This window comes from Cyprinodon tularosa, unplaced genomic scaffold, assembly GCF_016077235.1.
Source record: "Cyprinodon tularosa strain WSP-4 unplaced genomic scaffold, ASM1607723v1 ctg294, whole genome shotgun sequence".
Lineage (NCBI taxonomy): Eukaryota > Metazoa > Chordata > Actinopteri > Cyprinodontiformes > Cyprinodontidae > Cyprinodon > Cyprinodon tularosa.
In genome coordinates, this window is record NW_024039001.1 from 5,543 (window position 1) to 30,799 (window position 25,257).

The following is a 25,257-nucleotide window of genomic DNA, read 5'->3' on the forward strand; positions in this document are numbered from 1 at the left end:
GGTGGACGGTCACCCGGTTCACCACCTTGGTGATGGGAAACGGCCCAATAAAACGGTGAGCCAGCTTATTGCTGTCCACCTTCACAGGCAGATCCTTGGTGGAAAGCCAGACCTTTTGACCCACCCTGTAAGCGGGTGCCGGGACCCTCCGGCGGTTGGCAGCCTTAGCTTGACCAACCAGGGTCTTAGAGATGGCCCTCCTGGCCCTTCTCCAAGCCTGCTGGCACCTGAGAGCAGAGAGGTGGGCCCAAGGAGCCTTGGACTCCATCTCCTTAATGGTGAACACCAGTGGCTGTAACCCAAAAACAACAAAACGGAGAGAGTCCAGTGGTGCTAGAGGGGGCCAAGTTAATGGCATGCTCGACCCAAGGGAGTTGGCTGGCCCACTTGGTGGGATCAGCCTCACAGAGGATACAGAGCTTTGTCTCAATCTCCTGATTCGCCCTCTCTGTCTGACCATTAGTTTGTGAGCGAAAACCAGACAAGAGACTAACAGAGACCCCTAAGAGCAGAACTCCCTCCAGAACCGGGAGACACCGCCCCAGCCAAGCACACAACATCTGATGATGTTGCCTTCCATTAGCGCCAGGTTATTTGAGCAGTTTAGTGAGATTAACTCCAGCGTTCTGAATCTTGTTCTGTTTTTCTAATTGTGACCAGTTTCTGCCCTTTGGATCCCGAGTTTGCTTTGCCCCTGTCTGCTTGTTTGATTTGTTTTGGACTGGTTCTCGGATTCTACCGGCTTCTGAACTTGAATGTGGACCTGTCTTTTGACTCTGGCTTTGGATTTCCCCTCAAGGACACTGTAGCTGCTCTGCATCGGCTAGCGCCTGCTCTGCTCTTTCTGTAGGAACTCTGGGGGCGGCCGCCGCCGCAAGCTGGGGATTTGCCTCTCGTTTTGGATTCTATTCTTTCCTCCAGAATCCGACTGAACTTTGAATCAGGTCAGTGACTTTTGTTCCTAGTCATGATCAGCCCAACAATCAGTCACTGACCTGTATTTCCTATGTCTGCAGAAATCCATCCCGCAGCTGATGAGCATTTGTTATAAACAAATGCTTTGAACTTTTCCACTGCCTGTCTCGCCTCGAATTCTGGGTCCAACCTTCTAAGATCATTACACTATTGCCTTTTTTTATTTACAGCTATGACGAGAAACCTCAGAGACTCCAACATTTAGCCAGGCAAGGTGTTGCCCTTATAAGTTGGTATATTGTCAGTTTGTAATAATGATACAGGAATGCAGGCATGCAGACCGGTGGCAAGCTTGCGGTGGAGGTGAGGACTGAATAATCTCGGTGACAGACAGAACAGAATGGTACAAGGCTTGAGGAGACAGGTGGAAGCAGATCCAGCTGCTGACGAGCTGAACAGGCTGACTGCAGACTTACAGAGGCAGATCCAGCTGCTGACAGGCTGAACAGGCTGACTGCAGACTTATAGAAGCAGATGGTGGCTGACAGTCTGGAAGAAGGCTTTGAGCACACTAAATGTAGGGTGCACAAACTGGTGAAAGGCAAAAACAGTCCAGAACATGACTAGAGTCAGAAGCGAAAGATATTCAACGAAAGGAAGACAGGTAGTCAGGAAGGTTGGTGTTGTGCACTGACACTGGAGTAATCTAGTAGGCAAGAAGGAGACAATCCGGCAAAGACTGGTAGTGAGTGGTACTTCAAAACCAGTCAAACAATCTGGCTGTGTAAATTCTGTCTTCTAGGTTATGGCAACCACAAAACAGGCTTAAATTGGAAGGCTACTAGACTTCTACTTTTGCTTTTGAAAACGTTTTGACACCTGTCCAGGAGTCTTTGCCAATCTTGTTGGCCTTCAGCAGAACAATCAATTGTTGGATCGCTGATGTACTTATTTACTTTGCATGAGGGGCTAAGGGTGGCTATTTGACTCACAATGTGCTTAGGAGGATGAAATTCCAGGCTGCTTACATATATAAGCCCTCCAACTACAGATTGCTCTTGTGCAAGCCAATGTTATTGACAAAGACAAAGTTCTGTTGTCTTCCAAATAAAGTGTGTTTTGTGGTAGTCAAACAAGAAAGATTAATGACACCAATGGCCTTAATGAGTTCTGCCCTGGTGCAGCAATGAGCTTTGTATCTGGTGATATTTATTTGACCAATCCAAAATGACATTGGGTCATCTGCTGAGATGTGTTAGTATCCCGCTTCTATCGGTTGAATTAAGACACTCAGTCCAGGGAACCATCCAGGGAACAGTTAAATTAAGAAAATTAACAAAGTGTGGGACACCTTCACACAGACTGGGCGTAACGACATCATCCAGTTTCAAAGGAGTGTTTCAGCGGCAGTATAGCTTCATTATTGAGCTAAATCAGCAGAAAAAAAGCACATAATGGAAAGTCGGTAATAGAGTTTCTGTGGATACTTTGGTGTTCATATATAGTTGAGCACATCCATCTCTTCACTATTTTGTCTTTAGATTCAAGCTCTTACGTTGTTTTTCTTTTTCTTCTTCCACTTACTAAACTTGTCTAACATCAGATCTTCTCTTCCTACAGGCATTCACACTGCAAGTGAACCGCTCAGGGGTCTGTATACATCATGGTGAGATGAGGATTTATAACCATACCACGATCCAGGGTATTTCATAAGAAAATATAATGAAATGCAATACATACAAAGATAATGGGAAGATTATGATGTGTTTTTAATTAGCAAAGCTCTCATTGGAACTAGTTTATGGCTTTAATTTCTATAGATGCTCATTTAAAAGAATCTTTTCACACATAACTGTTTTTGTACTTCATCGGACCACATTGTGAGGCAGTATGTAACAGTTTACAACTTAAGTTACTGCATCCGTGAGCATCACTCAGTAATGAGACTAATGAGGGACCTTTAGTTTATCCCAGATTTAAAGGGCATTAAGTCATATGTGACCTTTATGGCTCTGCAAAACTCAGCATGAACACACGCAGATCATACATCGCACTGTCCTTGTGTATTCCTTACTGACTCGGAAAAGAAACGAGTCCTGACAGTTTAATAGCATGTTCCATAATCAGTGACCAGGGCTGAAGAATTCCTGCACATCGAAAGGCCATGAGCTTGTCCTCTTTCAGTCAAACACCCACTGTGTCCCTTCATTTCTCAACCTTTCTATTTAACATAATTTTCACATTTCTTTTCACTTTGTCTTCACTTTCCTTCTATCAGGTTGTCTTGCCTGTACTTCCTTTGGGGTCACTAATTTGGAAATATTGACGCACAGTGGACCCCCCTTAGAGCTCTTTCATCATCAGGTCCTAGTTAGGAGTACAAAGTGACAGAACAAACACCTTTCTATGTTTGGTGGCTAATTGTGCTCCAGCCTATCAGGTCCTGGTGTCAGTTACGATGATCTATGTGAACCAAAAGGGTGGAAGTGCTTTCAGGGAGTTTAGTTTTCAGGAAGTCACTCTCAGAAAGCCATGAGTGTCTGTTTTATCCAAGGGTTTTATTTCTTTTAAGTATTAACCATAATTTTTCTTTTGCTGCATAACAAACAGTCTCATACTACCATACAATTGTTAAAAGAAAAATTTGAAAACCTTTGAAATGCCCTGTCCTAAATCCTTAAATCTTCTGATCACTGTAAATATTAATAATTTTGCACATCAAGTGATGGATATTTACTGAAATTTTGGGAAACTGATAAAAACAACAATAATATCTACAAGGAAAAAAAAAGTGCATATTTAAAAAATATTTCTAGCTCGCTGTAAAATCCAACACAAGACGTGGTATCATCTCTACTATCAGTGCTAAGATGAATATATATAGATTTAAGGTTTTAAGGGTCAGGGTTGACTATAACTTCAGAGAGATTACGTTTTTTTTTTTTTTTTTGAAGCAAGCTGTTTTCCGCCGGGTCCTGTGATTCGAAGTTCCGGAAGTTCTGTTTTGTTTTATTAATATCTAATGTCTTTAATGAGGACCCTAACTCGCAAATAATTGAGAGAAATTCTCAAATTTTAAATAGCTGTCAAGTACAAAAAAAAAAAAACAAGAGTATGTCATTTGAAATTTAAAAAATAACTTACATTACAAACTACCCCCCCTTTTTTTTTTTATAAAAAAACTATATGCATATCAGAAGATTGATCCTAGATTTGCTGTAAAGTCCTCTGCAATGAAATCAAGGCTTCTGTCTCCTGGGTTACAGGTTGATTGACATCAACATCTGATCATTTTATGGAAATTTGATGCTCTCTGTTTCCTTATTCTGGTTACTGCAGGGTGGAAAACAATGCAAACTCAGAAGTGACAGCACATTGAAATTACAGCCTAAAAATGCAAAGTTAATGACTCATATGCCACAGTGTGAACACCAAGCAGACCAAACAGACAAAAGCCTCCAGGACTGTTCTGTGTTACGCTGATATGCATAATTTATTTCCTCATAATTTAGAGGGAAAACATCTACTAAAGGCTGATCCCTATTCTCCATATTGTAAGTTTGCTCTGAGGGGATCCAGTATCTGTAAGTTTTTAAAACACGATGAAGACAAGTATGTGAAATTTGAGAACTCTAATAAAATAATAAAGAAGATCTTATGTAGGGAAGAACTCTGGGTAAAAAAAAAATACAGTCTACTATAATGTAAAACCAGTTGTTTACTTTGCTGGGAAAAAAATACTTAATATTCTATCCAGCAGTTGAATAGCAGCAAGCAACGCAGCAGTGCTAGCATTAGCAGTAAAAAAAAAAAGACAAAGCTGTTTAATTAAAGTTTTTGTTTTATTTTAGTCCCTCTTTAATCAATAAATGCTCCATATACTGATAAAAATGACTTCTGAATCAACGAGGGGGACGTTTCTGACGTTGTGTAGCAGTAAACAGGAACAGCTAAATATTGGTTTTCATCTGTCTCCTATACTTTAATCTGCATCCTCCTCTAATTGAACGACAACCTGATGTTCAAAGTTATGAATAGTAATCATTATGATTTACAAAAGAATTTCTAAGAATATTAAAGTATGGTGGTGTTTTTGTGTTCTGACACCTCAGGGCCTCCGTATCAAAGTACTCAGGGTGTTTAATATTACAGGAATGAACACTTCTTTAACAATCATTTAATTTTTTCTAGCTCTTGAATAAAACATTAGGTTCTAATTTTATTCAAACTCCCTCTAATTTTACAACAACTTAAAAAGAGAATGTTTTAGGATAACTTTTGTTGGTATATGGATAAGATAAACCATCCTCTTTGACATAAACTGAAAGGTTAAATAATTAAAGGTATGTTAAAGGTGGAGGAAAGCAGTGAGAGTGGAAAAATACTGTTCAGCTTATAGAGACACAATATCTGAGACAGTTATTCTTCATAGGATTGAGTTGGATAATGCAACAGTCTGTAACCTAGTTGATTAACATAATAGAGCAACAGATTAAGGTTTGGAGACTCACATTTCCTATCAGGTAATATATGTACATGTGATACCACATATCTCTACTGATGTCATGTGAGACAGTTGAGACCATAAGCTTTTATAGGAAACAGATTTTATACAGCTTTTCTTCAAAACAAACGTTCATGATTCAATGCTCTTTTTTGTTCCATGACCCATTGTTATGGGGAATGAACCTCAGCACTGATTTCTGTAATTATTCCTCAAAGACCAAAGGGTCATCGCTCTTACTGTGGATCGCTTCTGGGTTCAAAGAGCTTATAGGAGACGCAAGAGTGTTTGACTGTAGATGGAAAGTCTGGCCAATGAGAGTTTAAATGCTTAGGCCATTTTGTGAAGCTGCTAACTTGCACAGGTTTGGTCTGTGATGTAAAATTTTCTATCTTAAATAATATTCTTAAAGCAGCAGTATTTATTTATAAGTTTGTGTTTAATAAATATGATGGTAAACCATCATGTTAATTGCTTCAATGTAAGTATGCTGTTAATCTAAAGACTAACCAAATGTTTTTTATTTTTTTATGAACAGTTTGGTTAGTCTTTGCACAGTTGTTCTGAAAACATTAGAGTAACCCACCTGATGATTTCAAAGTTTAACAAAGTCAAAAGAAATTTGTTGAGCCTCCTCATAGCTTTTTTCCCCATAGCAAAAGGCATCAAAAATAAACAAATTATCAGTGGAGCCCAATTATTAACAGGTATGTTAATAGCGAGCAAAATGCCTCAATATAAAACAGATAATGCTTCCTTAGTATTCTGGACATTCAGAACATTTTTGATCCATTTCCTTTTGTGTTTATGCTTTTGAGACTTAGAGAAAATGGTTTCCAGTTGCTTTTAGATTCAGAAATCAAACAGGACCTTTGAAATACTCCCAACTGTATTACCTTTGATGTTAGTTTTTTTGTAAGATTTGCCTTTATCTTAACTTGGCATCTCCCCTCAATGCACTCTCCCACCAAGATGATGCAATTCAACCTGTTGTATTTTCTATTTTTCTAGTCCTTTTAATAGTTAGAACAAACGTAATTTGCCCTGAATTCAGTTCCTGCTTTCCAATTCTGATAACCTATCCTTCCAAATCCATTTTAGAAGTAGTGCTATAATTAAGAAACGGATTCTGATTCTGCTTTAACACCAAATGAAAGGAATGGAGATATTGATTACAGTCATTGTCAATTAGTCCCTTCACTATATGATTCTCTATTATTCATCCACTGAATTTATTTTGCTTTATTTCAGCTTATATTATGTCAGCTGAATTTAGATGAAAATTTAATTAGATGTTTTTAAATGTAAAGTTTTCTGACAATCAGAATGTGCCACATTTTCCTGCCTTTATCCACATTTTGCCATTTAGGATATTGATATTAAGGGCAGAGAAAATTTGTGATAAATGTTGGGGGTCCACACTCCCTTCTTAGTGTGAATATAGGCTAAAATGACTTACTAAAACCTATGCAAACAGCAGCAAAAGATAATTTATCAAAGATTATAATGTTTTAACGTTGGGAAATTGGGGTAATAGTTGCACTTAGAATCTGATAAAGAAAAATGTAACTTGGCTAAATAAAACAGGGCAACCATTTGCTAGAGGATGTAAAAAGTGAGTTTAAATCTGAAATGACCCATTACTTTGTTAAAGGAAAGCTTTCTCTCTTCGGTTCGTTTTTCTGGAAAGAGATCACTCGGGACAAACTCTTTAAATAACACCTAACAACTTTAAAGGTAGTAGGTATTTTTAGCCATATAACAAACCTTTACATAGATTATTATTATTTTGAGTGTGGTTCATCATTGATCTTTTGGAGGATGAAAAAAGACTCACAATGAAAACTGTTAGCAAAATCTTATGTGCTGCCAGCGCTGATATAATTAGGGTGTTTTAAATTCTGGATCAAAGCAGCAGAAAATCAAAGCAGCAAATGAAAATATCCATAGGAAGCAATACTGGCAAACATATGTAAGATTGATTTTGTTTAATAAAACAAAACCGTCTTAATTGTGATGGGAATCACAATTTACACAGATACAGGTGCTGGTCATAAAATTAGAATATCATGAAAAAGTAGATTGATTTCAGTAATTCCATTTAAAAAGTGAAACTTGTATATTATATTCATACATTACATACAAACTCATATATTTCAGATGTTTATTTTGTTTAATTTTGATGATTACAAATGACAACAAATGAAAATCTCAAATTCATCATATCAGAAAATTAGAATATTACTGAAGAACAATAAAAACAAAGGATTTATAGAAATGTTGGCCAACTGAAAAGTATGAACATGAAAAGTATGAGCATGTACAGCACTCAGTATTTAGTTGGGCCTCCTTTGGCCTGTATTACTGCAGCAATGCGGCGTGGCATGGAGTCGATCAGTCTGTGGCACTGCTCAGGTGTTATGATAGCCCAGGTTGCTCTAATAGTGGCTTTTAGCTCTTCTGAATTGTTGGGTCTGGTGTATTGCATCTTCTTCTTCACAATACCCCATAGATTTTCTATGGGGTTAAGGTCAGGAGAGTTTGCTGGCCAATTAAGAACAGGGATACCATGGTCCTTCAACCAGGTACTGGTAGCTTTGGCACTGTGTGCAGGTGCCAAGTCCTGTTGGAAAATGAAATCTGCATCTCCAAAAAGTTGGTCAGCTGCAGGAAGCATGAAGTGCTCTAAAACTTCCTGGTATGTGGCTGCGTTGACCCTGGACCTCAGAAAACACAATGGACCAACACCAGCAGATGACATGGCACCCCAAACCATCACTGACTGTGGAAACTTTACACTGGACTTCAAGCAACGTGGATGAAGTGCCTCTCTTCTTTTCCTCCAGACTCTGGGACCTTGATTTCCAAAGGAAATGCAAAATTTACTTTCATCAGAGAACATGACTTTGAACCACTCACCAGCAGTCCAGTCCTGTTTCTCTTTAGCCCAGGCAAGACGCTTCTGACGCTGTCTGTGGTTCAAGAGTGGCTTGACACAAGGAATGCGACAGCAGAAACCCATGTCTTTCATACGTCTGTGTGTGGTGGTTCTTGAAGCACTCACTCCAGCTGCAGTCCACTCTTTGTGAATCTCCCCCACATTTTTGAATGGGTTTTGTTTCACAATCCTCTCCAGGGTGCGGTTATCTCTCTTGCTTGTACACTTTTTTCGACCACATCTTTTCCTTCCCTTCGCCTCTCTATTAATGTGCTTGGACACTGAGCTCTGTGAACAGCCAGCCTCTTTAGCGATGACCTTTTGTGTCTTGCCCTCCTTGTGCAAGGTGTCGATGGTCGTCTTTTGGACAACTGTCAAGTCAGCAGTCTTCCCCATGATTGTGTAGCCTATAGAACTAGACTGAAAGACCATTTAAAGGCTTTTGCAGGTGGTTTGAGTTAATTAGCTGATTAGAGTGTGGCACCAGGGGCCATCAATTTTGAACCTTTTCACAATATTCTAATTTTCTGATATGATGAATTTGAGATTTTCATTTGTTGTCATTTGTAATCATCAAAATTAAACAAAATAAACATCTGAAATATATGAGTTTGTATGTAATGTATGAATATAATATACAAGTTTCACTTTTTAAATGGAATTACTGAAATCAATCTACTTTTTCATGATATTCTAATTTTATGACCAGCACCTGTACGTAGTTCTCAAAAGGCTCTGATAAACTATAATTAAAAAAGCTTAACCTTTATGCATCAAATACAGTTGTGCTCAGTTTGTTGCTATTATAACTGAAAAAGCAAAAAAATTAACCAGTTTTATTTACAAAAAAAAATAAAAAATCAGTGTAGCCACTAATTTAGGTGTTAGAAAATTCACCAGCACCGAGGTTGAATTGGCAAAAATTTTACATCAAATTATTTAATAATAATGCATCAAACAATTTCCTGTTCACAGACAAATTTAGAACAGATTGATTTAACATCTTAGTTGATCAATTGGAGGCTTACCTTGGAGGCCAGGACTACTTTTGGTCATTTGTTAGCAATGAAATCTAGAAAACAAATACGAAAGATGGGTTCCATAAAGGCTTTGTCCAGATTTTCTTAGCATCCATATGCTCCTCTCACTAAATTACAATTCCTTTTTTTGTAGTCAGCAAAATTTCATAATTTCAATGATTGAATGAATACTACTTTCTTCTAGATCATTGCAGAAAAAGTAGATATTATTGTTTCTGTGCTCAAAAATGCTAAACCAGAGATTTTTTCCTTTTAAGAATAAAACCTTAATGTTCACTGCAGCTTTCCCATTACTGCCTAAGATTATTTAATCAGAACATTTTTATGTTTTAGCTATATATTTCTTTTACTTTCATTTTTTTACCCTTCATTTCTATAAACATTTTGTTGCATTCTTGGTGTTAATAAATGTTTTAACCTCTGTCCCTTTATTTTTCTGTGCAGGACTTTTAATTACCTTGCATTTGAATGGTGCATAGTAATTGGCGAACGAGGCTTTAAATTGATTTATCTAATAAAAAAGCTTTTATTATCAGCAAGTGATAATTAGGCAGGCAGAAAAGATATACCGGTAGTTAAAATATATTGTTTATTTAATATCTGTGCAGTTGCTGCAAAGAGTTCCCATGTTCCTCTAAATAAAATGCACCAAGAGATTCTAGAGGGTTTGTTTTTTATTAGAACAATTAAAATAAAGAGATAAAATCTTTATAAAATCCATCACTGAAAGCAACAGATAAAACTTGAAAAGGTTTGAAGCATAGAATCAGAAGCAAAGTTTGAGATAAGGAAATAATGAATGAGGTTGAAGGTTGGAGGCAGAAAACAAATGCACCGAATTGGTCTGAAGCATCTAAAGTCATACAAGGCAGCTGATTTTCAGCAATGTTTTTTGAATGTTCTCCTTCAGCTGGAGGTTATACCTGGACGTTATGTGCATGTTCTTTGCTCTTTAGCCGTACAGACTTGACCAATGTCCCATTTCCAGACCAGCCAGAGCTGGTCGCTTGCTGCATAAGGCGTTCAGGGTCTGTGCTACTTGAACGCATGGGACTGTTTGTTCTATGTCCTACTGTTTGCATGCACACCTTTACTTTCTGCGGTAGTCGGCCGCATAAGCTCTGTGGTCGTCCTGTTCAGGGAAGCGGTCTCCATAGCTCCTTAGGATATCCTGGAGGCTGGGCATCCCCTGCGAGGGAGGTGTATAAGCCATATATGGCTCCTCCTGACCGCTCTGGTAGGGCTCAGCCTCATACTGGTCCTGTTCATTTGGCTCGGACTCTCCGCCCCGGCTGTGGTCCTGCCCGTTGTGATGTTCGGGCTGGGGCTGCTCTGGCTCGTAACGACGCAGGCGGCAGTCAGGGTCATACTCTGGGTCACAGTGAGGATTCTCTGGCTCCAGGATACCGCTGCGTGGGCCCTCTGGGTTCTGGGATGGTTGATAGGCCTCCGCAGGGTAAGGAGTATGACGAGGAGCTCCGGAGCGAGGTTGGCTGGGCCTTACTGGAAAGCATTCACTGTCGTAACCAATGTAACAATCATAGCCTTCTTTGGTTTTACCTGGTGGTCCCAGAGGGTGACGCTCCTCCTGGGTCGGCTCCTCATAACTGGGATTGGAAAACGGGTACTGCTGACGGGGTGGGAGAGAGCTCTGACGATTCATGGCATCCCGGAGAGCGGAGTAAGGATCATTGGGGTTAGATTCAGGAGCAGACATGCGAGGGGCGTACGGGTCATTATCCTGAGCTTGGGACATGAACTGGCGGAAAATGTTGTATGGATCAGTAGACTGAGGAGCGGATGGGTTTGGCTGCTGCCGGTACATTGCATATGGATCAGTAACTCTGTTAGCATTAGCATAAGCATCTCTAAACATGGCGTAGGGGTCATTCTGCTCAGCAGGAGGAGGAGCTGCACGAATAGATGCAGCTTCATCTCTTTCACCGCCTCTGTATTCCTCTGGGGGAGACGAGAACCTGGTGGCTGTCAGAGGGTTGCAGTTGTCTTCAAAAAGAGGGTTGCAGGATCCGGGCCCGGCATGGGCCGGGGGGTTGGGAGCACGAGGAGCCTGAAGGAGGGGGCCAAAGTAAGTACTAATACTGAGAATATGAACGAGAAGTGAAATTTAGATGGTATGGTAAATACTTACCATTAGAGAGGCTCCATAGGCACAGTAAGGGTCCCGTTGAGGATCACAGTTGGGGTACTGAAGGTAGAGACCCGAAGGGGCCTTTTGAACTAGTTTAGGGGTGCAGGAAGGGTCTTTCTTGGGGTCACAACCCAGATGGCTGTAGGATGGGAGGGGCCCAGCAGAGGGACGATAACCATAAGCAGCTCTGAGGTGGTACTGCAGACACTCCACATCATCAGCAGAGCAGATGCGCAGCAGCTCAGCCTTCTGCTCCTGAGTCAATGAGATACAGACGCGGAAAAAAATCAGTTTGAACAGTGAAAATCAATCCCAATTATTCTTTTAATAAGAGACCTCACAAGTCTTCCCTGCTTTGATTTTGACTTTCAAATTAAGCTGAAACTGCCAACGCAGTTTAGCAGACAATATGTTTGCATAATTAAAACACATAATCTTACCCTGGTAAGGAAAGACACTGCAGAGGGAGAGTAATAATAATGTCCTGATGCTGGGTCCTTTGCTTGAGGAGCAGCACGAACATACAAAGGAGCAGGAGCCTTTGCTGGAGCTGCAGGGGCAACCGAGACCACCAGAGGCATGTAGGGGCTCTTACCCTGGGATAGAGCCATATACAAGCAGTGAGCATCCTTTGTCGGGTCACATGTTTTCATGGGTGCTGGTTTAGGGGGCTCTGGTTTGGATTGAGGCCTGGCTGTGTAAGATGCCACGCAGCTGGGATCATCTGAGTCAGCACAGGACTTGTATATCTCCCCCAAGTGGCGCAGGTAGGCTCTGTAGGAACGACGCGCCTCAGCGCGGTTCTTGTTCTGGAGATAGGCCAGGTAGATCTTGTCCATTTCCTGAACCTGGGAAGGTGCAAGTTAGTGGTTACTAAAAAGAAATTAAGTAGGAAAATTAGACATTAGGAAAGTGGATCAGTCTTGCAAGAGCTTTCTTTAAATGGCTGAAGGGGTGAGGAAAAAAGAATGTCCTGGGTTTGATTCCCAGTCTGGGGTCTTTCCACAAGGAGTTTGTATGTTCTTCCCATGTCTGTCTTGGTTCTTTCTGGATACTCCAGCTTCCTCCCACAACATGGCTGTTATCTTTAAATTGCCCTTTGCTGTGATAGCGTGCATGACTTTATGTCTATGTATTGCACCACAATAGACTGGCGACCCTTCCAGGGTATACCCCAGCTTTTGGCCAAAGACTGCTGTCGATTAGCACCCTGATAGATAAGTGGCAGAAGATGGAACATAATGCAATCAGGTATGAATTATTGTATGTATCTGGTCACTAAAACAGGCAGAAAATAATACAGGGAATTCCTAAAAGCACAGTTTTTGGCAACACACATTAATGCCATAAGGCTATTGATGTAACAAACATAAGTTATGTTAGTTATTTCTAAAAAGATCCTGGGAAATGGCTTCACATAGACTTTTTATATATATATAACAAAGAAATGTCTTCATTTTATAAGGTGGAAACCTTACTTTTATTGTAATCAATGGATTAAGATAAAATGGGAGAATTTGCAAAGTGCTAAAGGAACACAACATTGAGACAGCTGGTTGAGCAGCTGGTTGCTATGGTACTCCCGTATTTTCTGAAAAGAAGGAAAGTCGGGATTCCCAATAAACAGCATTGACCAGAAAGTCTAAAAATTAGGTTAAGACTAAAATAAACACGTATTTGTGTAAGTAAAAGGTTACCTCTCCCAATTACACATGTATGATTGTATGACTCTGCAGTTTTTCATGGAGGACAGAAATGCCTGTTTTAAGAGATCATTTTATAGAAGGGCATTTAGGTCTGTGTCTCTATGTTGTTTTGTGACAGACCCCTGTGTTCAAAACAACAAAAGAAAACTCAGATCACTCAAAAAAACCTTCACTGGCCCTTGCTCTAAAATTATTATTTTAAATCAAAACTGCATAACAAAAATTAGCTGCTTAGAAACCTTAACCTTTTAAAACCTTTCTTAACCTTGATAACAAAAGCCAACCCATGAGTGACACAGACAGAATAAATCACTTGTTTATTTTATCTATTTAGGACTATTTTGCTATATTTACCAGTCTTCTGAGGACCAGCGGGCCTTATGGGGACCAAAGGCCGGCCCTAATGTGACAGATCCCCCATTTTCAATGTTAGAGATTCAGCTCAGAGGTATGGTATGAATTAATGTTAAACTTAGGCTAGGGTTAGGAATATACTGGCAATAGGTTAGAGTAAGGGTCATGGTTAGGCTATAGAAATGGGTTAGAAATTAATGGAAGTCAATGAAAAGGCCCTGCAAAGATAGATGCATATGTGTGTGTGTTAAACTCACTGCCTCCTGGTTGCCGTTGTCTGTAAAGTACTTATACCAGGCCCAGAAGTCAGAGTGTTGTTTGTACCAGCTGATATTCCTGCGGTTACGGATCAGCCTCCTGTGTAAAGCTGCAGCTTCTGCCTTTTCCTGGATACTTGCCCCCACTGAGAAATAACCCAGACAGAAGGCCATGAGTCAGACTCGTCTGGGCATTTTAAGTATTTGATAAGACACTTCATGACCTAAAGCTGTTTGTCTATTCTAGTTCAAATATAGAAATATCGCTGTTTTTATTAGGGCTTTTATGTAATAGAACAACTTAAACTAAGGCTAACAAAGGTTGAACAAAAATAAAATTTTATGAATATATAAAACACATAATGTACAATTATATTTAGCTGATATTTACTTTGATGCACCTATATCCAGCCTAATTAATTTCACTTAAGGTTCTCCTAATTAGTAAGTGGAGTCCAGCTGGGTGTAATTTAATCTCAGCTTAAATCATGCTCACCTTGTAGACACAAAAAGTCACAGATAGAGTTGTGGAAAGGCAGGGTTAGCTTATCAAAAATAACCCAATCTTAAGATCTCAAAGATCTTCTCCTTTAAGTCCATCATCTGGAAATGGAAAGGAGGTGGCACAACTACAGACCTAAAAGAAACGACCGCCTAACCAAGGCTAACAGAAGAGGAAAGAAGAAAAGTAACCAGAGAACCAGTTAAGAGGCTCAACGTGTCTCCGGAGGAAGTGCTGACATCCACCGCCTAATGTTTACTACCTGCTCACAGAACATCTATTAGTCATGTTCTTACAGGTCTTTGTAGAAAAGAGGAAGGCTGCCTAAATACAGAATTACTTGGCCAATAATGCCGACCATCCTTATGGTGAGACACAGTGGTGGCTGCTTCATGCTTTGGGGAAGCCCTTCTAGGGCAGAAAAAAGGAAGAGTTGATTTAAAGATTTATGGAAGTAATAAGAGGGTAACTTTGGAAGCAAAATCTTTAGAAGATGCCACATTTAGACTGTGACAAAGTTTAGAGCATAGAGACTAAGATATAAAGGAAAGGGCTTGCTTTACAGCATTTCCTCCAGCTGAGAATCTATAGTAAAGCTTGAAAACTGATGGCGACTGATGGTGTTCCTTTAATCTGGCGTCGGTTGAGCTTTTTCTAGCAAAGATATACAAACATTTTAGCATCTATATGCACTGATTGAGGGACTGATTATGAAAGCATGGAACAAATTGCTTTGGTCTGTTGCATAAAATCGAAATAAAATACAATACAGTATCTGGTGTAATGTAACAGGCAAGGCCTGCATTTTAAGGGGAAATGGCAGACGTAGCTGACATATTTACCATCTCCTTTAGACCTTTGGCGTACAGGCCCTGCAGACGAGAATGCTGCAAACAGAGAAAAAAGCAAAAGTAAATGACATATCCAGAAGTTAGTTGGCTAAACTTTGCTAGCTTTTTCTTTTAAGGATTTATAATTTGTCTTTAATGCAATGATAATATGACATTAAACCTCAAACACCTAGGGGCTCATATCATTCATGGAGTGGGCCAGGAGTAATTGGCTCTGCCTGAAGCTGAATCGGCAGCTCTTTGTAGATTTTATAGGGACGCCTGTAACATCTAGCCTCCTGTTGCGCGTCCAAAACGCTGTATGTGCACAGACCTATCTTTGTCTGTGTGCACATGTGTATCGCACGGTGTGACCCCCATATGCAGAGGGGAAAAGCAGAATTAGCTCTGCTCCTGATCTCTTTCATCTCCCTGGGGGAAAGGTGTTAATCCCTTACAGGGGGGAAGGAGAAAGAGGAATAAAAAGATCCAAAGATTCAGGATGACGTGGCCGAGGTCCAAAGCGGAGAAAACATCAATAAATGTTCAGAGTTGAGGAGAAGGTTTGATGAAGAAGGCCAGGAGGTGCAGATGAAAGCTAAATTAAAGGGAAGGTGACCTGAGGTGATGTGGTGATGTGGAGAAAGGGGGGTGGGGGTGGGGTAGCTTCTGTGTATCCGCTGGATTGTTTTTTATGAGCTCGTAAAAATGAGAGAAAAAAGCATTTTGCACATCTGGAAATAGCTGAGCTTTAAGAGCAGAGCAGGAGGTGATGCTGACAGGTACTGATTTTTTAACGGGAGCAGGAATGATGAAAGGAAGCCCTCTACCCCACCCCCTTTCACTCCTCCTTGGTTAAACTGGCTAAAACACTTTTAAAAAGAAGAAAACTCCCGATCAAGTCAGGGGCTCAAACTGGAAACAGGTGGCATAGGTGCTGAAATGTTTACTAGTGATTTATGAACATCAGAGATATGCCTTCGAGTCGGGGCGTGATTAACGAGCAGCGTGCTGAGGCGACGACATGGAGGTCAAGAGCCTTTACACACAGGACCTTGAGACGTACTAGTTAAAGATATGAAACTCATCATTAATTTAGAAGATTTAAAGAACTATATATGATTAAACTAAGAAAATGGCCTTGCTGGTAATTGTTCCCAAATCTGTGTAATGTAGCCAGGAAATCAGATCAGATAAAAAGCTAATCTTTAAATGCAGCGACATAATCCCACAATGAAAACTCTAAAAGAGACTTCAGAGGCGGAGAATAACGATCTTAATAAATAATAAAATAAATGTTTTTCAAGGCATATACTGGCACTCCAAACAAATCCAAAAGTAAAACTACTAATAAAGCATTATTTATTTATTTATTATTTTGCCAGAACCTAAATGTAGATATGAAAATAATTGAATTCAGAGGCAAAAGTGGTAATATTCCCCCTTTGCACAGGAAATCTGCCCTTAGACCAACACTAAGTAAATTTTCAACCTTCATATAATATTTTTCTAACTTTTGTGATAGTCAGTCGACTTAGTTAAACGTTTCTTATTTTAAACATTGTCGTTTGACATTGTTCCCCCACAGTTAGATTTATTACTTCATTGCTATTCATCTTTCACACATTCATTAAAAACAGAAATGTTGTTCAACCCAACTGCAGGCGACCGGGAGTTCATGATTTTACCACACTATGGGCTTTACCAGGCTGGTCCTCATGGAAAATGCTGTCTAATTTCAGGAAAAACAATACAGCTTTTCTCTACTGGGGGGAGCCAAACTCAAAAGTTCTTTAGTACTGCTTTAACACCTCAAGGAAACCAAACCAATGACTCTTTACCACTGAAGTTAACGGGTTAACGCAGGTTTTTCAAACATTTGGCTCTCTTCCCTTTAGCAAAAAAAATTACATCTGACCCCTCGCTAGCAAGCTGGCTGGCCTCTGTTCTACCGCCATTAAGTGTCTTGTGTCTCGTGACGCCAGTATGCTGGTTATGGTTGATGATGCCATCAGTACAACAGAAATCAGGAAAGTAAACGACAGAGAGCAACATGTAAGGAAGCCAGGGCTTAGTAAGTCTGCTTTATTGTTTTGTTCTTTGTCCATCTGATTCTCTCCTACCAGTGCTGCACCATTTTTTATTGAATGTAAGCAGATTTGTTTTGGTCTGTCATATCAGACACGACTGGTGCAAGGTTGTTCAATGATATCATGTAAATTATCGGGTCGACCTGGGTCTTATATTCCCACTGTATGCCGATCAGAGCCAAGCAGTTTGAAGATCATTTTAACCCAGGTCGCTTAAGCCGCTTTCCCGCTGAAAACCTGGGTTTTTAAAACAATCGGGTTTTGGCTCTTTTCCCATTTGATCAAAAAGCCGAGCCTGACCCCATGCTAGCAAACTATATGGCCACTGTCCCCCACCACTGTGTGTCTGATGACGGTATCACGCTGGGTGAGCGAGCACTGATGCTGTCGACAGTGCAAAGGAAATCAGGAGATTAAATAATGGAGAGCAACATGTAGGGAAGCCAGTATTCCTTATTATTTTTGCTCTGTTAGTGAACCCCTCTCACCAGAACTGCTACATGTTTATCGAATGTAAATAGAGTTGTTTAGGCCTGTTAGATCAGAAGTGGCGTGATGTGTTGACATCCGTACATTACGTTAAATGGTGTCATGTAATTTTATTGGGTCAACGCGGGTTTGATGTTCCCACAGCATGCTGATCCGAGCTGAGGCGATTTTAACGCAGGTCGCTTGCCGAGTCGTGAGCTTTTCCCACTGTCACTAACAGACAATTGTTCTGGGTTTAAACAGGTTTTTGGCCAGTGGGAAAGGAGTATTACTGTACTGTTTGCCTTTGCAGGTAAACGGAATACTTTAATGAAAAAATTTGATGCATGTTTACATGAAAAAAAAAAAAATTAAAACATACAGAAAAAAGAACAGATCTCAATATCATTGACATTCCTTGTAACAAGATGAACCTAATTAAAGCTTTACGGCTTGCCTTAGCTGCCTGGACTGGAAATTGATGATAATTGAATTAATGAAAATGATTGAATTTATTCAATTGAATTAATACAATTAATGCATTAATATAAAATGATTAAAAATTTTATTTAAAATTAAGAACTTTTTTTTTCAAACAAAATCACTGCCTTTGGGATCATTGAGACAAAGATATGTGAAAAAAAGAAGCTATTTTTCAGACCAAATAGTAAATAATCTTTTCCCCAGGGTATAGATCTCATGATCCACTCCTCAAAAGGGGAAAGGAGAAAATATATCCTATATAAGAAAATATGTAAGAAAATATAACAAAGGTGAGACAGAGGTTTGTTGGTCTCCATAAATGAGTAAATTGGATCAAGAAGAGAGCAAAACATAAAAACGTGCCCATAGCCACAGTCGTAGCCATAATCAAATAATAAAATATTCTTTTTGGAGGATGTTGAAGAATAAAATGCCATTATATCCCACTATAAGAGCACTGCAAAAAGAAAATCTGTGTCGATTTAAGGTTTTCTCTCCCTCTTTCCTATAATGAATGTGGTGGCTGCCACACATAATGGACTTTATCAACAGGACTAAGTGCATTGAATTTTCTCTTTTGCCTACAAAAACTGCACCGCTTTGATGTAAAAATCTCTGTTATGACTGAGTAAATAAAGAAAAGGGATAAGATTAATACATGTTGTTTCTTTTCAGGACTAAAAGGATTAAATGAGTCTCATTTTCCCCCTGGGTGTTATCCTCCTGATCTAACCATTCATCATTCTTGTATTTAATGTGTCAAACCTTAAATATGCTTTTTATTCCTGATTCATGATTGAGTCCCGGCAGAGACCTGTTCAATCACCTGAGTATCAGTGCCACAGAGCGCTTTTATCATTTGAAAATCAATGCAAATAGTGACTCTATGCTCTCCTTCTGAATGTGCAGAGTTGCAGAGGCTCAATATTTTCATAAACTTCCACCTTGAATACTGAGTTATCTAATGCTGCTGGAAAGTGATGAATCGAGCATGTTTTACTCTCCTGCGATGCAGAAATACACTCAGGATTAATTCAGCAGTAACCATATATATCCAGAGGGTCAGATGGGAGTTTGCCTTAATGAGAAATGTCACAGCTCTTTAAGCCAGATTGGACCCTCTGTGCTACAAAAGTCAGCACCTTTGGGTCCTGAACTGATCTAACTGACAAAATAAATGATTTTAAACAAAGCAACAGTCTCTCCTGAGGCTGTTTCTGCTGCTCGCTGTCATCATGCAAACCCAACGCCTAATTTCTAGTAAATAACAGCTTGCCTTATAATAGAAATAATCATTGTATACCGGCTGACATTTAAACTGTGCTTTTTAATGAGCTCAAACTTCACTAAACTTTTAATCCAAGGGACATTTGGAGACACTTGCATACTTTTGCACTTGTAGTTATCTTTTTAAAAACTGCATATTACAGCACTCTGACGCTGCTTGTAATCCCCGACTGTGTACTCACCAGGCAGCAGCATCATAACAACAAAGGTGGCGATCAGCACACCACACAGCCTCCTCCGTTCAGCCATGACCGTGCTTCTCACACTCCTGCAAGGACTAAACAAAAAGTGAAGATTAGTTTTCAAAAATCTGTTTGACTTTGTCTTTGTCTGACTTTTAAAGATGTTCTACCTTGTTTGTTACTGCAAAAACTAGGTTGTTAAAAGTGTTGTTTCACCCTCCAGTCAATGATGTTTCTGTTATCTGGTAACTCTTCTGTCTGCTTTTGCTCACCTCACTGCTGCTGAGGTGAATCCCTTTAATACTTGTGCTGCTGCAGCAGCTAAAGCCTGTGCTTTGTCATCATAAGACTAAAACCAGGTGTTTTTTCCCACAAAACAAACTTCTCAACCTTGGAAATTACCCCAAACTCCTGGTGTAAACACAGGCTTCACCATGTTTGGCCTCTTACCTGTGGGTTTTTTTTTATCTGTTGTGTCCGTCTGTAAGTGCAGCCTAAGAGAGCCCGGATGTCTGTGTGGTTTGTTTTCGACAGGGACTCCCGGAGCACAATGCTGTGCTCTCCTCACAGACTGTCTAGGTTTCAAGAAATAACAAGGTTTTTAACTGAGAACAGCGTCTCAGCCACACATAGACCACCTGAGGGGGTCGAGGGGCTAACTCAACAAGATTGGCTTGAAGTTTTGGGCCAATCAGGTGTCTTACAGGCACAGTAATTAAAGGCAGGATAGGAGAAAGTGGGAGGTGCTGGAGAGAAGCTGGAAACGTGGAATAATAAGTTGAAGAAGGCTGCTTTTTTGATTAGATTTCAAATGGGGGTTTAATGATGGAGTTTCTACTAAGTTTCAAATACATATTATTTTCATGCTTTTTGGTTAATAAGGTACGTATGTTTCAGTTAACTTCATTCAGGGATAACTACAGTGGGACTGCCAGTCACCATCCTGAAAGCTTTACACCTGCAGTACATGAGAATAACATGCACTGGAAAAATCTAGAAAAAATAAGTAAAAATTTCTTAAATTAAGGGTATTTACCCTTATTTTGAGTAGGTTTAACAAGATGATTTGCCAATGGAATTAGTATTTTTACTCTTAAAATAAGATATTTAGATAAAATGCACTTGAAATAAGACAATGCAATTGCGTTTCCTTATTATAAATGTGAATTGTCTTTTTCTATTGGCAAAATGTCTCTTTTACCTCCTCAATCCAAGTACAAATGCACTTATTTTAAGAAAAAAGGATTTATCTACAGTATATTTGGATTTTTTCCAGTGTGAGGGTTTATACCAAGATAACCAGGAAGCCATCCTGAGACATGCAAGAAGCAACCAGGAGAGCTTTAATGTTGTTATTTCTACACAGGAGCCTGTTGGTGTATTATTTTTATGGTAGGAATTTAAATGAAAATTAACCTGTATGTGTCTAATTAGCATTAAAACTGATTTGTCACATTTAAGTGTTTCATATCAGCAAATTCAAAATTTATAAAAAGCAAATGTATACAGTTAATGCAGTTTTTAAGTTTTATTATCAATAAGATAAAATGTAGTATAAAAAACAAACATCTAAACCTAGATGATGCTGTGTGAAGAAGAAATGACCAGGCAGGTTTGGGTTACATGGCTCTCCTCCTTAAGGCAGTGACTCACTGCTACCAAACCAATCCCACCCATGAAAAGGGCTGCAAGCCCACCTCTGGGGCCCAGGACACCCCAAGACTCCCTCCTGCTGCGAGAAAAAAAGCAGCCCCCCCCAGTCATTCAGGCTGAAAAAGCGATAAGACTGATAGGGCCTGTTAAGCCACTAATGGACCCATTAAGGCCCCTACTTTCCATTCAGTTTATTGTTGGGTTGCTGTCACTTAAACAACCCAAGCATGTCTCTTCATATGTGTTGTTGTGGTTACATATCTGAAGGTGGGAATGGCATCAAAAACACTCGGAGACATGAGTCACTGCTGCACTAGAAAGCAGAAACCTGACGACACTTCAGCAAATGTAAACCCCTACCTTTAATTTTACTGCTTTAGTGGCATCTGAGCCATCTTAGATGGAGTATGTTGACAGTTGCCTTTTCTATCTCTGCTTCTTTCTGTATCTCTGCTTCTTTCCCCTTGAACCCCAGTCAGCCTCGGCAGATGGCCGCTCACACTGAGCCTGGTTCTGCTGGAGGCTTCTTCCTGATAAAGGGGAGTTTTCCTCTCCACTGTCGCTACAAGCATGCTTGGTGTGAGGGATTGCTGTCATGTCAATGAGTTGATGCAATCAACTGGTTTTCCTTGGATAGAAAACTTTGAATCAATCTGACTGAATGACCTGGTTGAGATTACATATAAACTGAATAGAGCTGGCAGGTTACATTTCATTAAAAACGTGAAAACTACAATATTTATCAGCATTATGAGTTTTAGAGCTGGAAAAATTATCGCAGCAGCTATTGCAGAAAGTTTAAGACAGTGTATAAGCTGTAATTATTTATTTTAGTGGTACGTCTTAATCCAGAGAAATACACTGAAATAATCCTGTTTCTATATAACAGGACAGAGACCAGCTGATTTTTGAAACAGTATGTTACACATGTTAGAACGGCCCAGTCAAAGTTCTGTGACCAGATCTGAAAACTGCAGTTCATAAAGACTCTGCATATGATCTGACTAAACATTTTAGTCACTAGATCTTTAAAGCTGGTAGAGATTAACTATAAAAGATTTGCAGCAAGTGAGGCAGGGCCGGGTTTGCCAACAGGTGACACAGGCGACTGCCAGGGGAGCCATCTGCTGGACAGTTGCAGAAATAAAAGAGAGAAATATGGTTTTAATTTTGCACTCCATTCTCAGGGTACTGATCTTTAAGGTTTACATGTATTCATTAATTTTGCCTTTCAAAATTGTTGTCATATCCCTAATATTTGAGTTTTGCTGTTGACTGTACAGCTTTATGTTACATTTGACTTTGTACCCAAAGTTGCTCTCCTACCTTGGGCACCAAAGAACCAATAGCCGGCCCTGAAAAGGTGCCGTCACTGAGGGGGTGAATATTTCTGAATAATGCCATTTTCAGTTTTTTATTTGTTAAAAAAAAGAAAGAAAACCATATACTTTTTTTTTTTTTACCTGATAGCTGTATTTAATTTGTGTTTGTCTTTCAAATTAAAATCTAATAAAATCTATATTTTGCTTGTGGTTGTAATGTGTCAATTCCAGGGGTATGAATAATTTTTCAAGCCAATGTATAAGTCATGCAGTCTGTGGGACTATAAAAAACAGCTAAAGGGGGTTATTAACTTAAAAAAAAAAAGATAGAATTATGAATTTTTGCATTTCTTTGTAAGGATAATTTTTGCAGCAATATTCTGAAAAGCTGGTTATACCCTGACAAAACCTAGCAAAACAAAATATGAATGGGAAATAATACAAATTCTAACATCTGTCAGCAGTTCATAGGGTTGTTTTTGTGGGGTTTAGGTGACATCTTGACTCCCGGCGGCTCCAAACAACTGGAACAAAGATTAAAGCGGAGGGCAGAGGTAAGGGAAATAATGACGTGAAGCCAAGGTGCCACATAAGCACTTTTTAGGGACCTCACAGTGTGCCAAACCACTAAGGATGTACAAGAAACAGGCACAGCTGGTCCACATGTGAGGAATTTGATAATCTACAGTTTCCTCCACAGTTTGAGTCTGTTTAGACTTGCAGGGCTTGTAAGAAAAACATACAGTAGGTACAAATAGACGGCAAATACAGTGGAGAAGCCACCAGATGGGATACATGTTATCACAGCTGATAGGGAACGACTGTGATCCATTTATCATTCATCGAGTTTTAAAGTGCTGAATCTGATTTGATCTAATCTCATGTTTTAACGACAAAAGCACATTTAAAAATTGTAATGGTTCAGAGGGATGATGCATATATTTTGACAGTACTTGTGATGTTTTCAGTTAATATCAAGACTTACTCTCAAGTATCATTAAAGCTCCTTACACGGTTGTGTAAAAATAGCTCAAAACTAAACTAGTTTTCTGTGTAAATCTCTAATAACCAAATTAAAATGTATAAATATTAGTGGTTGCAGCCCAATTAGGACCAGTAACAAGGTTTTTAAGGTTTGCTTAAGGTTTACTAATTGGAATCTCTTTTTGATTCTCATTTGCCTCTACAAACTTTGATGTTGTACAATATGCCAATATTTTTCTTATTATAAACAATATATAATAAACCACATGAAGTACCCAGGTGAGAGGAAGCTTGCTGGGCACTGAAAGTGCTTGGCTCCCTCAAGTTCTCTCAGGATGGGTCTGCTGGGGGTCTGGTAGCGGGCCAGGGCTTGACCATTGGGGAGCTGGTGACAGGCAGGTGGTCCATGCTGCCATCTTGACACCCATCCCCGTATATCCCATATTTACCGAATTTCCAAAAGTATTTGCTCACCTGCCCTCACTCTCATATGAGGATAAGTGACATCCCATTCCTAATCCAGAAGGGTTGAATGTGACGTCAGTCTACTTTATTCAGCCAGAGCTGCTTCAACTCTTCATGGAAGGATGTCCACATGGTTTAGTAGAATGTTTGGGGGAATTTTCCAGAAGCATGAGGTCACACGCTGATGTTGGACGAGATGACATGGCTCTCATTCTTCACTCTAATTCCTCCTAAAGGTGTTCTACCAGATTGAGGTCAGGTCTCTGTGAAGGCCAGTAAAGTTCATCCACACCAGACTCTGCCATCCATGTCTTAATGGACCTTGCTTTGTGCTCTGGTGCATTTGTATTGGAAGCTTCAAACTGTTTTCATAAAGTTTGGAGCATGGAAATGTCCAAATGTCTCAATACGCTGAAGCATCCAATGTTCCTTTCACTGAAACCAGGCTCGGACTGGTAATCTGTGATACCGGCCATTTACCCGGTGGGTCGGTCCCCTCCGGCCGAATTACCTACCTGTGACAGTAAACAACTCAAGAAGCTCAAGAAGTAATACAATGCTAACTACCTAAATGATGCATGCAGTATATATAGCCCTTCCTTGTCATGCACTCCAAACAGAACACGTCTCCAATGCTATGGAGTCCAGTGGAGCTGTGCTTTACACCACTGCCTGCAATTACACCCACTTGATATATGATTGGAGGTGTGTAGTGATTGACTCTTGAGGAAGTCAGTGACTTCTTTGTACCATCTGCTTCAGCATCTGCTGACCCATCTCAGATAATGTGGCCTAACACTTGGTGGACGAGTTTCTATCAGTCCCAACCTCCCATTTTGTAGGGATTTGGCTAAAGGAATACTTAGCAGAGAGGAAATTTGGTGACTGGATTTGTTGCATAGGTGGCATCCTTCTAGTTCCAGCTCTGGAATTCACTATACTGCTGAAAGCGACCCATTCTTTCACAAAGGTTTATAACAGCAGTGTGCACCCCAGGTGCTCGATTTTATACACCTGTGGCCATGGAAGTGGTTGGAACACCAGATTCTTATAATTTGGACAAGCAAATACTTATATATAGAGTATATAACACTAGGGTCTAAGTGGATGTTGCTGGACTTTGGGGAG

At 39.8% G+C, this 25,257-nt stretch overlaps 1 protein-coding gene across 2 annotated transcripts; it reads right to left on the reverse strand.

Moving 5' to 3' along the window:
- Window positions 1–9,969: 9,969 nt before the first annotated feature.
- On the reverse strand, window positions 9,970–20,317 carry and1 (actinodin1). Of its 2 annotated transcripts, none has more exons than XM_038291124.1 (7): window positions 20,156–20,317; window positions 19,706–19,800; window positions 15,208–15,252; window positions 13,864–14,009; window positions 11,987–12,394; window positions 11,547–11,801; window positions 9,970–11,465 (listed from the first exon to the last, which is right to left on the reverse strand). In XM_038291124.1, exons 2-7 carry the CDS (start codon window positions 19,770–19,772, stop codon window positions 10,488–10,490), a joined length of 1,899 nt encoding a protein of 632 aa, XP_038147052.1. In that variant the 5' UTR covers window positions 19,773–19,800; window positions 20,156–20,317; the 3' UTR covers window positions 9,970–10,487. The 2 variants fall into 2 exon arrangements, with proteins under 2 accessions (XP_038147052.1, XP_038147053.1); XM_038291125.1 differs by lacking the exon at window positions 20,156–20,317 and adding an exon at window positions 19,876–20,044.
- Window positions 20,318–25,257: the final 4,940 nt, after the last annotated feature.

Coding starts and splice junctions, on each gene's coding strand:
- and1 (XM_038291124.1), bottom strand. CDS start 19,772: ATGGCTGAACGGAGGAGGCTGTGTGGTGTGCTGATCGCCACCTTTGTT. Junction 14,010..15,207: donor CCAAAGGTCTAAAGGAGATG/GTAAATATGTCA, acceptor GTTATTTCTCAG/TGGGGGCAAGTATCCAGGAA. Junction 12,395..13,863: donor ACAACGGCAACCAGGAGGCA/GTGAGTTTAACA, acceptor GCACCTTCCCAG/GTTCAGGAAATGGACAAGAT.